The 17,605-nt window shown below is 41.4% G+C and overlaps 1 protein-coding gene across 1 annotated transcript in view; it reads right to left on the bottom strand.

Moving 5' to 3' along the window:
- Positions 1-17,605, bottom strand: part of FER1L6 (fer-1 like family member 6) — a gene marked incomplete at its 5' end in the record, with an annotated part of 170,748 nt that overhangs the window by 70,592 nt on the left and 82,551 nt on the right. The window contains one exon of the mRNA XM_081214331.1: positions 14,943-15,067. Within this exon, the coding sequence (XP_081070457.1) occupies positions 14,943-15,067 (125 nt within the window). The remainder of the gene's footprint in view (positions 1-14,942; positions 15,068-17,605) is intronic.

Here is a 17,605-nt window from a genome sequence, read left to right as displayed (position 1 = left end):
AAAAGAATTGAAGACAATCTCAGAGACCTCTGGGACAACACTAAACACACCAACATTTGAATTATAGGGGTCCCAGAGAAGAAGAGAAAAAGAAAGGGTCTGAGAAAAATATTTGAAGGGATTATAGTGGAAAACTTCCCTAACATGGGAAAGGAAATATTCACCCAAGTCCAGGAAGCACAGAGAGTCCCATACAGGATAAACACACCAAGACACATATTAATCAAACTAACAAAAATTAAATTCAAAGAAAAAATATAAAAAGCATCAAGGGAAAAAAAAATAACATACAAAGGAATCTCCATAAGGTTATCAGCTGATTTTTCAGTGGAAATTCTGTGGGCCAGAAAGGAGTGGTAGGATATACTTAAAGTAATGAAAGAGAAAGACCTCCAACCAAGATTTACTCTACCCAGCAAGGATCTCATTCAGATTCAATGGAGAAGTCAAAAGCTTTTCAGACAAACAAAAGCTAAGAGAATTCAGCACCACCAAACCAGCTTTATAACAAATGCTAAAGAAACTTCTCTAAGTGGGATACACAAGAGAAGAAAAGGACCTACAAAAACAAACCCAAAACAATTAAGAAAATGGTAATAGGAACATACATATTGATAATAACCTTGAATGTAAATGGATTAAATGTCCCAACCAAAAGACACAGACTGGCTGAATGGATACAAAAACAAGACCCATATATATGCTATCTACAAGAGACCCACTTCAGACCTAGGGATACATATATACTGAAAGTGAAGGGATGGAAAAAGATATTCCATGCAAATGGAAAACAAAAGAAAGTTGGAGTAGTAATACTCATATCAGATAAAACAGACTTTAAAATAAAGACTGTTACAAGAGATAAGGAGGGACACTACATGATCAAAGGATCAATCCAAGAAGAAGATATAACAATTATAAATGTTTATGCACCCAACATAGGAGCACCTCAATACATAAGGCAAATGCTAACAACCATGAAAGGAGAAATTGACAGTAACACAATAATAGTAGGGGAATTTAACACCCCACTTACACCAATGGACAGATCATCCAAACAGAAAATTAATAAGGAAACACAAGCTTTAAATGACACAATAGACCAGATAGATCTAATTGATATTTATAGAACATTCCACCCAAAAGTGGCAGAATACACTTTCTTCTCAAGTGCACATGGCACATTCTCCAGGATAGATCACATCTTGGGTCACAATCAAGCCTTGGAAAATTTAAGAAAATTGAAATCATATCAAGCATCTTTTCTGACCACAACGCTATGAGATTGGAAAGCAACTACAGGAAAAAAATTGTAAAAAACACAAATACATGGACTAAACAGTGTGCTACTAAATAACCAAGAGATCACTGAAGAAATCAAAGAATAAATAAAAAAATACATAGAAACAAATGACAATGAAAACACAACAACCCAAAACCTATGGGACGCAGCAAAAGCAGTTCTAAGAGGGAAGTTTATAGCAATACAATCTCACCTCAAGCAACAAGAAAAATCTCAAATAAACAATCTAAACCTACACTTAAAACAGCTAGAGAAAGAAGAACAAAGAAAACCCAGTCAGTCGAAGGAAAGAAATCATAAATATCAGAGCAGAAATAAATGAAATAGAAATGAAGAAGATAATAACAAAGATCAATAAAATTAAAAGGTGGTTCTTTGAGAAGATAAACAAAATTGATAAACTCTTAGCCAGACTCATAAAGAAAAAGAGGGAGAGGACTCAAATCGATAAAATTAGAAATGAAAAAGGAGTAATCACAACTGACACTGCAGAAATACAAAGGATTATAAGAGACTACTACAAACAACTATATGCCAGTAAAATGGACAACCATGAAGAAATGGACAAATTCTTGGAAATGTACAATTTTGCAAGACTGAACCAGGAAGAATTAGAAAATATAAACAGACCTATCCAAGCAATGAAATTGAAACCATAATTTAAAATCTTCCAACAAACAAAAGTCCAGGACCAGATGGCTTCACAGGTGAATTCTATCAAACATTTAGAGAAGAGCTAACACCCATCCTTCTCAAACTCTTCCAAAAAATTGCAGAGGGAGAAACATTCCCAAATTTGTTCTATGAAGCCACCATCATCCTGATACCAAAACCAGAAAAAGATATTACAAAAAAAGAAATTATAGACCAATATCACTGATGAACATAGATGCAAAAATCCTGAACAAAATACTAGCAAACAGAATCCAGCAGCACATTAAAAGGATCATACACCATGATCAAGTGGGACTTATCCCAGGGATGCAAGGATTCTCCAATATACACAAGTCAATCAATGTGATACACCACATTAACAAATTAAGGAATAAAAACAATATGATCATCTCAATAGATGCAGAAAAAGCTTTTGACAAAATTCAACACCGATTTATAATAAAAACTCTCCAGAAAATGGGCATAGAGGGAACCTATCTCAAGATAATAAAGGCCATATATGACAAACCCACAGCAAGCATCATACTCAATGTTGAAAAACTGAAAGCATTTCCACTAGGATCAGGAACAAGACAAGGATGTCCACTCTCACCACTCTTATTCAACATAGTTTTGGAAGTCCTATTCACAGCAATCAGAGAAGAAAAAGAAATAAAAGGAATACAAATTGAAAAAGAAGAAGTAAACCTGTCACTATTTGCCAATGACCTGATATTCTACATAGGAAATCCTAAAGATGCCATCCTAAGGTTTCTAGAAAACTACTAGAACTAGTCAATGAATTTTGTAAGGTTGCAGGATACAAAATTAATGCACAGAAATCTCTGGCATTCTTATACACCAACAATGAAAAATCAGAAAGAGAAATTAAGGAAACAGTCCCATTTCCCACTGTAACAAAAAGAATGAAATACCTAGGAATAAACCTGCCTAAGGAGGCAAAAGACTTGTACTCAGAAAACTATAAAACACTGATGAAAGAAATCAAAGATGACATAAACAGATGGAGAAATATACCATGTTCTTGGGTTGGAAGAATCAATATTGTGAAAATGACTATACTACCCAAAGCAATCTACAGATTCATTGCTATCCCTATCAAACTACCAATGGAATTCTTCACAGAATTAGAACAAAAAATCTTACAATTCATATGGAAGCACAAAAGAACCCAAATAGCCAAAGCAATCTTGAGAAAGAGAAACAGAGTTGGAGGAATCAGGCTCCCCAACTTCAAACTATACCTCAAAGCTACAGTAATCAAGACAGTATGGTACTGGCACAAAAATAAGAATATAGATCAATGGTACAGGATAGAATGCCCAGAGATAAACCCACGCACATATGGGCACCTAATTTATGACAAAGGAGGCAAGAACATACAATGCAGAAAAGACAGCCTCTTCAATAAGTGATACTGGAAAAACTGGACAACTACACATAAAAGAATGAAATTAGAACACTCCCTACACCATACACAAAAATAAACTCCAAATGGATTAAAGACTTAAATGTAAGACCAGACACTATAAAACTTTTAGAGGAAAACATAGGAAAAATACTCTTTGACATAAACCACAGCAAGATCTTTTTTGACCCACCTCCTAGAGTAACAGAAATAAAAACAGAAATAAACAAATGGGACTTAATTAAACTTAAAACCTTTTGAACAGCAAAGGAAACCATAAATAAGACAAAAAGACAACCCTCAGAATGGGAGAAAATATTTTCAAATGAAACAGACAAAGGATTAATCTCCAAAATATACAAACAACTCATGGAGCTCAATATCAAAAAACCAAACAGTCCAGTTAAGAAATGGGCAGCGCGCTAAACGGGAGAAGCACTGGTTTGAGAAAAGCATGGGTCGCAAGTACACATTGGGACCCTGCCATTAATGGAGGGGAAAAGCGGGGAGACGCCAGCAGATTCCATCCTGTAAGCTGGTAGGAAGCCTGAAGGCTTGATGGGATTCCAGTGTGATAGGAGGCAAGGACATGCTTCAGGACCCCGGAGGAAGATGGCGGAAGAGTAAGACGCGGAGATCACCTTCCTCCCCACAGATACATCAGAAATTCATCTACACGTGGAACAACTCCTACAGAACACCTACTGAACGCTGACAGAAGACCTCAGACCCCCCAAAAGGCAAGAAGCTCCCCACATACCTGGGTAGGGCAAAAGAAAAAAAGAATAAACAGAGACAATAGGATAGGGACGGGACCTGCACCAGTGGGAGGGAGCCGTGAAGGGGGGAAGGTTTCTACACACTACAAGCCCCTTCGCGGGCGGAGACTGCAGGTGGCGGAGGGGGAAAGCTTCGGAGTAGCGGAGGAGAGCACAGCAACAGGGGTGCGGAGGGCAAAGCGGAGAGATTCTGGCACAGAGGAGCGGTGCCCTCAGGCACACACCAGCCCGAGAGGCTTGTCTGCTCGGCCGCCGTGGCGGGCGGGGCTGGGAGCTGAGGCTCGGGTATCGGCTTTCAGTCGGAGCGCAGGGAGAGGACTGGGGCTGGCGGCAGGAAGAGAGCCTGAAGGAGTTAGTGCACCACGGCTAGCCCGGAGGGAGTCCGGGGAAAGGGTCTGGAGCTGCTGAAGAGGCAAGAGACTTTTTTCCCTTTTGTTTCCTGGTGCGCGAGGAGAGGGCATTAAGAGGGCTGCTTGGGGAAGCGCCGGAGACAGGCACGAGCCGCGGGTAAGGCACGGACCTCGGAGACGGGCGTGGGCCGCCGCCGCCGCCGCCCGCCCGCCGCGGCCCGCCGCCGCCGCCGCCGCCGCCGCCGCCGCGGGGCCTGTGTGCGAGCGCGGGTCACTGTCCGCCCCGCCTTCCGGGGGGCCTGTGCACCCCGCCACTGCTGGGGTCCCCGAGACCCGGGGACGGCTTTCCCGGGAAAGCGCACGGAGCGCCACGGGCTGCTGCAACGTCACGCCGGCCTCTGCCGCCGCAGGCCCGCCCCACACTGCGCGCCCCTCCCTCCCCTCTGCCTGAGTGAGCCAGAGCCCCCGAATCAGCGGCTCCTTTAAACCCGTCCTGTCTGAGCGAAGAACGGACGCCCTCCGGCGACCTACGCGCAGAGGCGGGGCCAGGTCCAAGGCTGAGACCCGGGAGCTGTGAGAGCAGAGGCAGGGAAATCTCTCTGTGCAGCCTCGGAGGCAGCGGATTAAAGCTCCACGGTCCATTTGATGTGCCCTGCGTCTGTGGAGTGCATGAATGGACAGCGAATCATCCCAAATTGAGGAAGTGGACTTTGAGGACAAGATTTAAGACTTTCCCCCCTTTTCCTCTTTTTACAACGAATTATTCCAAATTAAGGAGGTGGACTTAGAGAGCAAGATTTCAGACTTCTCGCCCTTTTCCTCTTTTTACAACGAATTATCCCAAATTGAGGAGGTGGACTTGGAGAGCAAGATTTTTGATTTTTCCCCCTGCTCTCTTTTTGTGAATGTGTATGTGTAATCTTCTGTGTAAGATTCTCTCTGTATAGCTTTGCTTCCACCATATGTCTCAGGGTTCTATCGGTCCGGTTTTTTTTTTTTTTTCAATAATTACTTTCTAATTTTAATAACGCTACTATATTTCATACTTTATTCTATTTTACTTTACCTGCTCTTTCTTTTTTTCCTACTCTCCCTTCCTCCCTCCCTCCCTCCGCTCCTCCTTTCCTTCTTTCTTTTTCTTTCCTCCCTCCCACCCTTCTTCTTTCCACTTTCTTTTTCTTTCCTTCCTCCCTCCCTCCTGTCTTTCTTCCTTTCCTTTCTCCCTCCCTCCCTCCTTTCTTTCCATCCTTCCTCCCTCCCTCCCTCCCTCCTTTCTTTCTTCCTTCCTTCCTTCCTTCCTTTCTTCCCTTCTTCCTTTCTTTCCCTCTCTCTTTCTTTCTTCTACTAATTCTTTCTTTCTACTTTTTCTCCCTGTTACTCTGAGCCGGGTGGATGAAAGGCTCTTGGTGCTGCAGCCAGGAGCCAGTGCTGTGCCTCTGAAGTGGGAGAGCCAACTTCAGGACACGGGTCCACAACAGACCTCCCAGCTCCACATAATATCAAGCAGCGAAAATCTCCCAGAGATCTCCATCCCAACACCAGCACCCAGCTTCAGTCAACGACCAGCAAGCTACAGTGCAGGTCACCCTATGCCAAGCAACTAGCAAGGCAGGAACACAACCCCACCCATTAGCAGAGAGGCTACCTAAAAACATAATAAGGCCATAGGCACCCCAAAACACACCACCAGACGTGGACCTGTCCACCAGAAAGACAAGATCGAGCCTCAACCACCAGAGCACAGGAATTAGTCCCCCCCACCAGGAAGCCTACCCAACCTACTGAAACAACCTTAGCCACTGGGGTCAGACACCAAAAACAACGGGAACTACGAATCTGCAGCCGGCAAAAAGGAGACCCCAAACACAGTAACATAAGCAAAATGAGAAGGCAGAAAAACACACAGCAGGTGAAGGAGCAAGATAAACACCTACCAGACCTAACAAATGAAGAGGTAATAGGCAGTCTACCTGAAAAAGAATTCAGAATAATGATAGTAAAGCTGATCCAAGATTCTATTTCCATGATCCATAATCTTGGAAATAGAATAGACAACATGCAAGAAACAGTTAACAAGGACCTAGAAGAACTAAAGATGAATCAAGCATCGATTAAAAACACAATAAATGAAATGAAAAATACTCTAGATGGGATCAATAGCAGAATAACTGAGGCAGAAGAACGGATAAGTGAGGTGGAAGATAAAATAGTGGAAATAACTGATGCAGAGCAAAATAAAGAAAAAAGAATGAAAAGAACAGAGGAGAGTCTCAGAGATCTCTGGGACAACATTAAACGCACCAACATTCGAATTATAGGGGTTCCAGAAGAAGAAGAGAAAAAGAAAGGGACTGAGAAAATATTTGAAGAGATTATAGTTGAAAACTTCCCTAATTTGGGAAAGGAAATAGTTAATCAAGTCCAGGAGGCACAGAGAGTCCCATACAGAATAAATCCAAGGAGAAATACACCAAGACACATATTAATCAAACTGTCAAAAATTAAACACAAAGAAATCATATTAAAAGCAGCAAGGCAAAAACAACAAATAACACACAAGGGAATCCCCATAAGGTTAACAGCTGATCTCTCAGCAGAAACCCTACAAGCCAGAAGGGAGTGGCAGGACATAATTAAAGTGATGAAGGAGAGAAACCTGCAACCTAGATTACTCTACCCAGCAAGGATCTCATTCAGATTTGATGGAGAAATTAAAACCTTTACAGACAAGCAAAAGCTGAGAGAGTTCAGCACCACCAAACCAGCTTTACAACAAATGCTAAAGGAACTTCTCTAGGCAAGAAACACAACAGAAGGAATATACCTACAATAACGAACCCAAAGCAATTAAGGAAATGGGAATAGGAACATACATATCAATAATTACCTTAAATGTAAATGGACTAAATGCTCCCACCAAAAGACACAGAGTGGCTGAATGGATACAAAAACAAGACCCATATATATGCTGTCTACAAGAGACCCACTTCAGACCTAGAGACACATACAGATTGAAAGTAAAGGGATGGAAAAAGATATTCCATGCAAATGGAAATCAAAAGAAAGCTGGAGTAGCAATTCTTATATCAGACAAAATAGACTTTAAAATAAAGACTATTAGAAGAGACAAGGAAGGACACTACATAACGATAAAGGGATCGATCCAAGAAGAAGATATAACAATTGTAAATATTTATGCACCCAACATAGGAGCACCTCAATACATAAGGCAAATACTAACAGCCATAAAAGGGGAAATCGACAGTAACACACTCATAGTAGGGGACTTTAACACCCCACTTTCACCAATGGACAGATCATCCAAAATGAAAATAAATAAGGAAACACAAGCTTTAAATGATACATTAAACGAGATGGACTTAGTTGATATTTATAGGACATTCCATCCAAAAACAACAGAATACACATTTTTCTCAAGTGCTCATGGAACATTCTCCAGGATAGATCATATCTTGGGTCACAAATCAAGCCTCGGTAATTTTAAGAAAATTGAAATTGTATCAAGTATCTTCTCCGACCACAATGCTATGAGACTAGACATCAATTACAGGAAAAGATGTGTAAAAAATACAAACACATGGAGGCTAAACAATACACTACTCAATAACGAAGTGATCACTGAAGAAATCAAAGAGGAAATTAAAAAATACCTAGAAACAAATGACAATGGAGACACGACGACCCAAAACCTATGGGACGCAGCAAAAGCAGTTCTAAGGGGGAAGTTTATAGCAATACAATCCCACCTTAAGAAACAGGAAGCATTTCGAGTAAACAACCTGACCCTGCACCTAAAGCAATTAGAGAAAGAAGAACAAAAATACCCCAAAGCTAGCAGAAGGAAAGAAATCATAAAGATCAGATCAGAAATAAATGAAAAAGAAATGAAGGAAACGATAGCAAAGATCAACCAAACTAAAAGCTGGTTCTTTGAGAAGATAAACAAAATTGACAAACCATTAGCCAGACTCATCAAGAAAAAAAGGGAGAAGACTCAAATCAATAGAATTAGAAATGAAAAAGGAGAAGTAACAACTGACACTGCAGAAATACAAAAGATTATGAGAGATTACTATAAGCAACTCTATTCCAATAAAATGGACAACCTGGAAGAAATGGACACATTCTTAGAAATGCACAACCTGCCAAGACTGACTCAGGAAGAAATAGAAAATATGAATAGACCAATCACAAGCACTGAAATTGAAACTGTGATTAAAAATCTTCCATCAAACAAAAGCCCAGGACCAGATGGCTTCACAGGTGAATTCTATCAAACATTTAGAGAAGAGCTAACACCTATCCTTCTCAAACTCTTCCAAAATATAGCAGAGGGAGGAACACTCCCAAACTCATTCTACGAGGCCGACATCACCTTGATACCAAAACCAGGCAAGGATGTCACAAAGAAAGAAAACTACAGGCCAATATCACTGATGAACATAGATGCAAAAATCCTCAACAAAATACTAGCAAACAGAATCCAAGAGCACATTAAAAGGATCATACACCATGATCAAGTGGGGTTTATCCCAGGAATGCAAGGATTCTTCAATATACGCAAATCAATCAATGTAATACACCATATTAACAAGTTGAAGGAGAAAAACCATATGATCATCTCAATAGATGCAGAGAAAGCTTTCGACAAAATTCAACACCCATTTATGATAAAAACCCTGCAGAAAGTAGGTATAGAGGGATCTTTCCTCAACATAATAAAGGCCATATATGACAAACCCACAGCCAACATTGTCCTCAATGGTGAAAAACTGAAACCATTTCCACTAAGATCAGGAACAAGACAAGGCTGCCCACTCTCACCACTCTTATTCAACATAGTTTTGGAAGTTTTAGCCACAGCAATCAGAGAAGAAAAGGAAATAAAAGGAATCCAAATTGGAAAAGAAGAAGTAAAGCTGTCACTGTTTGCAGATGACATGATACTATACATAGAGAATCCTAAAGATGCTACCGAAAAACTACTAGAGCTAATCAATGAATTTGGTAAAGTAGCAGGATATAAAATTAATGTACAGAAATCTCTGGCATTCCTATACACTAATGATGAAAAATCTGAAAATGAAATCAAGAAAACACTCCCATTTACCATCGCAACAAAAAGAATAAAATATCTAGGAATAAACCTACCTAAGGAGACAAAAGACCTGTATGCAGAAAACTATAAGACACTGATGAAAGAAATTAAAGATGATACAAATAGATGGAGAGATATACCATGCTCCTGGATTGGAAGAATCAATATTGTGAAAATGACTCTACTACCGAAAGCAATCTACAGATTCAATGCAATCCCTATCAAACTACCAATGGCATTTTTCACAGAACTAGAACAAAAAATTTCAAAATTTGTTTGGAAAAACAAAAGGCCCCGAATAGCTAAAGCAATCTTGAGAACGAAAAACGGAGCTGGAGGAATCAGGCTCCCTGACTTCAGACTATACTACAAAGCTACAGTAATTAAGACAGTCTGGTACTGGCATAAAAACAGAAAGATAGATCAGTGGATCAGGATAGAAAGCCCAGAGATAAACCCACGCACATATGGCCAACTTATCTTTGATAAAGGAGGCAGGAATGTACAGTGGAGAAAGGACAGCCTCTTCAATAAGTGGTGCTGGGAAAACTGGACAGGGACATGTAAAAGTTTGAGATTAGATCATTCCCTAGCACCATACAAAAAAATAAGCTCAAAATGGATTAAAGACTTAAATGTAAGGCCAGAAACTATCAAACTCTTAGAGGAAAACATAGGTAGAACACTCTATGACATAAATCACAGCAAGATCCTTTTGGACCCACCTCCTAGAGAAATGGAAATAAAAACAAAGATAAACAAATGGGACCTAATGAAACTTCAAAGCTTTTGCACAGCAAAGGAAACCATAAAGAAGACCAAAAGACAACCCTCAGAATGGGAGAAAATATTTGCAAATGAAGCAACTGACAAAGGATTAATCTCCAAAATTTATAAACAGCTCATGCAGCTCAATAGCAAAAAAACAGACAACCCAATCCAAAAATGGGCAGAAGACTTAAATAGGCATTTCTCCAAAGAAGATATACAGACTGCCAACAAACACATGAAAGAATGCTCAACATCATTAATCATTAGAGAAATGCAAATCAAAACTACAATGAGATATCATCTCACACCAGTCAGAATGGCCATCATCAAGGAATCTAGAAACAATAAATGCTGGAGAGGGTGTGGAGAAAAGGGAACACTCTTGCACTGCTGGTGGGAATGTGAATTGGTACAGCCACTATGGAGAACGGTATGGAGGTTCCTTAAAAAACTACAAATAGAACTACCATATGACCCAGCAATCCCACTACTGGGCATATACCCTGAGAAAACCATAATTCCAAAAGAGACATGTACCAAAATGTTCATTGCAGCTCTATTCACAATAGCCCGGAGCTGGAAACAACCTAAGTGTCCATCATCGGATGAATGGATAAAGAAGATGTGGCACATATATACAATGGAATATTACTCAGCCATAAAAAGAAACGAAACTGAGCTATTTGTAATGAGGTGGATAGACCTAGAGTCTGTCATACAGAGTGAAGTTAGTCAGAAAGAGAAAGACAAATACCGTATGCTAACACATATATACGGAATTTTAAAAAAAAATGTCATGAAGAACCTAGGGGCAAAACGAGAATAAAGACACAGACCTACTTGAGAATGGACTTGAGGATATGGGGAGGGGGAAGGGTAAGCTGTGACAAAGCGAAAGAGAGGCATGGACATATATACACTACCAAACGTAAGGTAGATAGATAGTGGGAAGCAGCCGCAGAGCACAGGGAGATCAGCTCGGTGCTTTGTGACCGCCTGGAGGGGTGGGATGGGAAGGGTGGGAGGGAGGGAGATGCATGAGGGAAGGGATGTGGGAACAGATGTATATGTATGACTGATTCACTTTGTTATAAAGCAGAAACTAATTAAAAAAAAAAAAAGAGAAATCTAGAAACAATAAATGCTGGAGAGGGTGTGGAGAAAAGGGAACACTCTTGCACTGCTGGTGGGAATGTGAATTGGTACAGCCACTATGGAGAACGGTATGGAGGTTCCTTAAAAAACTACAAATAGAACTACCATATGACCCAGCAATCCCACTACTGGGCATATACCCTGAGAAAACCATAATTCAAAAAGAGACATGTACCAAAATGTTCATTGCAGCTCTATTCACAATAGCCCGGAGCTGGAAACAACCTAAGTGTCCATCATCGGATGAATGGATAAAGAAGATGTGGCACATATATACAATGGAATATTACTCAGCCATAAAAAGAAACGAAACTGAGCTATTTGTAATGAGGTGGATAGACCTAGAGTCTGTCATACAGAGTGAAGTTAGTCAGAAAGAGAAAGACAAATACCGTATGCTAACACATATATACGGAATTTAAAAAAAAAATGTCATGAAGAACCTAGGGGCAAAACGGGAATGAAGACGCAGACCTACTTGAGAATGGACTTGAGGATATGGGGAGGGGGAAGGGTGGGCTGTGACAAGGCGAAAGAGAGGCATGGACGTGTATACACTACCAAACGTCAGGTAGATAGATAGTGGGAAGCAGCCGCAGAGCACAGGGAGATCAGCTCGGTGCTTTGTGACCGCCTGGAGGGGTGGGATGGGGAGGGTGGGAGGGAGGGAGATGCATGAGGGAAGGGATGTGGGAACAGATGTATATGTATGACTGATTCACTTTGTTATAAAGCAGAAACTAATTAAAAAAATGAATAAATAAACTTAAAAAAAAAAAAAAAAAAAAAAAAAAGAAATGGGCAGAAGACCTAAATAGACATTTCACCAAGGAAGACATACAGATGGCCAAGAGGCACATGAAAAGCTGCTCAACATCACTAATTATTAGAGAAATGCAAATCAAAACTACAGGGAGGTATCACCTCACACCAGTCAGAATGGCTATTATCAAAAAAGCTAGAAACAATAAATGCTGGAAAGGATGTGGTGAAAATGGAACCCTCCTGCACTGTTGGTGGGAATGTAAATTGATACAGCCACTATGGAGGTTCCTTAAAAAACTGAAAATAGAACATATGACCCAGCAGTCCCAATACTGGGCATATACCCTGAGAAAACCATAAAGAGACATGCACCACAATGTTCACTGCAGCACTATTTACAATAACCAGGACATGGAACCAACCTAAATGTCCACTGACAGATGAATGGATAAAGAAGATGTGGCACATTTATACAATGGAATATTACTCAGCCATATACAATGGAATATTACTCAGCCATAAAAAGAAACGAAATTGAGTTATTTGTAGTGAAGTGGATGGATCTAGAGTCTGTCATACAGAGTGAAGTTAAGTCAGAAAGAGAAAAACAAATACCGCATGCTAACACATTTATATGGAATCTAAAAAGAAAAATGGTACTGATGAACCTAGTTGCAGGGCAGGAATAAAGAGGCAGACATAGAGAACGGACTTGAGGACATAGGGTGGGAGGGCGAAGCTGGGGCGAAGTGAGCATGGCATCGACATGTATACACGACCCGATGTAAAACAGTTGGCTGGTGGGAAGCAGCCGCATAGCACAGCGAGATCAGCTCGGTGTTTTGCGATGACACAAAAGGGGTGGGATAGGGAGGGTGGGAGGGAGGCTCAAGAGGGAGGAGATATGGGGACATGTGTGTGCATATGGCTGATTCACTTTGTTGTGCAACAGAAACTAACATGGTATTGTGAAGCAATTATACTCCAGTAAAGTTCTATTTAAAAAAAAAAAAGAGGAGGGTAAAGTTCTATTAAAAAAAAAAAAAAAGAGCAGAGTCTGGTCCCCCGGGTCCCCCGAGCCCAGCATGGGACCTGGCACAGAGCAAGCGCTCCACGTGAGCTGGTGAAATTGACAAGATGCTAGCTCACGTTATGCTCTCAACCTGAGTGTCATCAATCAAAACACTATCTCCCAGGTCACGGGCTCACTTTGGGGAGAAATGTCAGCCCTCTTAACATGAGCTAATGTAATGGCCACTACTCATCAATCTCTTTGTACACTTAATTTTTTGCTTCTTCTCAACAGCCCTATTTTAAGAAGACGAACTGAGGTTTAGTGAGTAAAGGCAGCTAGAGAGTAGATGAGGTAGAACGTGAGGTCAGGTCTCTGTGTCTTAACTCTGTCCTAACTCCCAGAGGTGGGCAAATCCTTTACGGAGCTTCCCTCCCTGAGAACAGTGAATCCTCAGAGAATAAAGTAAATCCTTAGAGAATACGATCTAATGAGAAAAGCAGCCTATTGGATGTGCGCTCATTAGGGCCCCTTTTCACATATCCGCACTCAGTGTACAGGAAAGGGAGAAAGCCAAGGAAACAGGTATAGATCCATCTCCTTTAATCCTCACAGCGTCTGTCTGGAAGTAGTATTTTCCAGAGAGAGACACTGAATCACACAGGTGTTAAAAGTGCTAGAGTCTGTCATACAGAGTGAAGTAAGTCAGAAAGAGAAAGACAAATACCGTATGCTAACACACATATATGGAATTTAAGAAAAAAAATGTCATGAAGAACCTAGGGGTAAGACAGGAATAAAGACGCAGACCTACTAGAGAATGGACTTGAGGACATGGGGAGGGGGAAGGGGAAGCTGGGATGAAGCGAGAGAGTGGCATGGACATATATACACTACCAAACGTAAACTAGATAGCTAGTGGGAAGCAGCTGCATAGCACAGGGAGATCAGCTCGGTGCTTTGTGACCACCTAGAGGAGTGGGATAGGGAGGGTGGGAGGGAGGGAGACGCAAGAGGGAAGAGATATGGGAACATATGTATATGTATAACTGATTCACTTTGTTATAAAGCAGAAACTAACACACCATTGTAAAGCAATTATACTCCAATAAAGATGTAAAAAAAAAAAAAAAAAAAAAGTGTGCAAAGTCCCCCAGCTAGGAGTACAGAGTCTAGGGCTTCCTGACTGCAGAGCAGGAAAGCTTTCCTCCCCACCAAGACCCCTCAGCAAAGACTGCACCAGAAGCCTCATGCAAGTTGTCTGCGCTGTTTGTTCATCCCACTGAGCTTGGCATTGTGCCCATCTCTCCAGCAGGTGCTCTGGGTGCCAGATCCCGTTCTTCCTCACCCCTCTTTTCCTCCCTCCCTTCCTTCAACTCTGTTACTTGCCCTCTTGGCTTCACGACAACAGATCGCATTGGATCAGTAGACCTTCGCAATGTCTGGCCTGCCTTGTGCCCATGCTTTTGAGTCTGAAACACTGAAACACCTACACACCCAGAGACACAAGTATTTGCAATGTGCCCCTGTTTTTTTCTTTCCTGGGGTTCTGCTGTGGCTCAGCTGTGGGCTGCGGGAAGAAAGTAAGTGGGCTCCCCTGGTTACCTTCGTGGTCTGGCAGTGGGAAAGGAACGTGACCTTGGCAAAAGGGTCTGAAAGTCCGGTGCTATCGGCTGCAATGAGGCCCCGGGCTTGGTACATGTGAGCTCTCAGCTGGAAGACATGCCGGTCTGTGGACAAATAACGGGAAGGGGTGGCATTAGCGGGCTTCTGAGGAACAGTGAGTGCGAGTGGGTGTTTGTGTGTGATGCTCACCTGTGGGTGTTTCCGGAGACAGACAAAGGAGACCACGGGCACTGAAGGCCTCTTAGACCAAAATGGACACAGGGAAGATGGGGGAAGAGTTCATGGGTACTTTGGAGCCAGGCATTCTCCTTGGTGCATTCACCACATTGTGGGATTTAATCTTCATAACAAAATAACCCCGTGAAATATATATCATTATCTTCATTTTACAGATGAGGGAAATGGTTCATAAAAAGGCTAAAATACATTTCCAAGTTTTCAGCGCTAACTAATTCCAGAGCCTGGATTTCATTTCCGTCAGATTCCAAAATCCAAATCTCTTCCTAAAATACCACATTTTTAAAATCTATATGCAAAACAGCAACAGACTCACAGACATAGAAAACAAACTTGTGGTTACCAAGGGGAGAGGGATGGGGGGAGGGATAAATTAGGGGTATGTGATGAACGGATACAGACTACTATGTATGAAATAGATAAGCAACAGGATATACTGTACAGCACAAGGAATTATAGCCATTATTTTGTAATAACTTATAATGGAGTATAATCTGCAAAAATGCTGAATCACTGTGCTGTACACCTGAAAATGATATCATATTGTAAGTCAATGATACTTCAATAAAATTTTAAAAATACCACATTTCACCTCTTAGTAAAACCTGCTCTTTCCAATGGTGTGTGTGTATAAGAAAGGGGGATATTTCTTCATTTTTGCTTCCATAAACTCAGTAAAGTCTTGAGTCATCCATCCATCCATTCTGCCATTCAGGCAGCCAATGTCATTTTGAGCACCTACAGTATACCAGGCACAGTTCTCGCCTCTGAGGATTCTGAAGCAGCTAAGACAGCCCCTGACCTTGGGGAGCTCCAGGGACGGGGCAGAAGATAAGCAAGTGCCCCAATCCCAGTGGCAGGAGCCAGAGCTAAGTGTCCTGCAGGAGATACAGGCAGAGGGCATGGGAGGTTAAAGGCAGGAGTGAGCACACCTGGTTGACGGGATGGGAGGCAGAGAGAGGGCTGCAGGTGGGGCAGACCAGGGTTCAGTGGGGGAACCCCAAGGAAGAGTTGAGTTAATCATATTCCTTGTTTCATGGACTTTATGATCCTTGGCCCTTGCCTGGCCCCTCTTGCTTTTTATATTCATCTGTTCCCTTTTACCCTCTTTTAAAAAAAAATATTTCATTCATGGATCATGCCTTTGGTGTTGTATCTAAAAAATCATTGCCATACTTAAAATCATCTTGGTTTTCTCCTACATTATCTTCTAGGAGTCTTATAGTTTTGTATTTAGGTTTATGATCCATTTTGAGTTAACTTTTGCAAATGCCGTAAGTTCGATGTCTAGATTTATATTTTTGCATGTGGATGTCCAGTTGTTCCAGCATCATTTGTTGAAAAGACTATGCTTGCTCCATTGTATTGCCTTCGCTTGTTTGTCAAAGATCAACTGAATATATTTATGTAGGTTTATTTCTGGGCTCTCTATTGTGTTCCACTGACATATTTGTCTATCCTTTTGCTAATACTGCACTGTCTTGATGACTGTAGCTTTATAGTAAGTCATGATGTCGGGTAGTGTCAGTCTTCCAACTTTGTTCTTCTTAATACTGTGTTGACTCTTCCGGGTTTCTGCCTCTCCACATGAACTTTAGAATCAGTTTGTTGATATCCAGAAAACAACTTGCTGGGATTTTAATTGAGATCACATTGAATCAAGAAAAACACTAAGCAGCAGAACTATCTATTTAAAATTGGAACAAGGAGATAAAAACTTGGATAAGTTACAGAGGTAAATCCTCATCTTTCACAATGAGTAGCTATGTGTTAAATGTAAAATCAAGAAATAGTGATATAAACATATCATGTAGAATAAAGGGAGATAAACACCTTAACAAAAACTGTTAAAAGTGTTTTTCCCTTTTACCCTCTTACCCAAGAGAGCTCCTTAAAAGGGTGACAGTTAACAAAGGCACACTCAGCAGAGGGTTGAGGAATTTCCTGACCAGGGTAGGTCAAGAGAGAGCCCACGCCCTCTAAGCATTCCTTAACACGCTACATAAATGGGCAAATTTCTCAGCTGGGAGTGAACTTGAGAACAGCTCATTCCCTGAGATCATCCACAAGCTGTCCCTGAAGTGGGTCACCCCAGAATTTTAGCAGAGCTCCCAATACAACCACATAGGCAGGACACTGCACACCTCCAGGGGTCGCCATTGACCTAGTCTAGGTTTTTGTTTTTCTGAAACCTTGAGTCTTACCAGCTCTGTTCCTTAGACTAGTAAAGTCAGCTTCCTCTTTGCTCTCATACTTTGGCCCATCTCTGTGCTGCGGCTCACTTTCCACATGTGGTTATTAGAGACATGTCTGATTGCCCCCAGTGGAGGGCCAGGATCACCTCTCCCTCCACTCCTCATTCCCCACTAGTTTTCCCACCGTACCTTCCATATGCAGGTGCAAAC

The sequence above is a fragment of the Mesoplodon bidens genome, assembly GCF_964165515.1.
Source record: "Mesoplodon bidens genome assembly, chromosome: 16".
NCBI classification, from domain to species: Eukaryota; Metazoa; Chordata; class Mammalia; order Artiodactyla; family Ziphiidae; genus Mesoplodon; species Mesoplodon bidens.
Note: the sequence above shows the minus strand (reverse complement) of the source record. Positions and strands in the feature narration are given on the sequence as shown.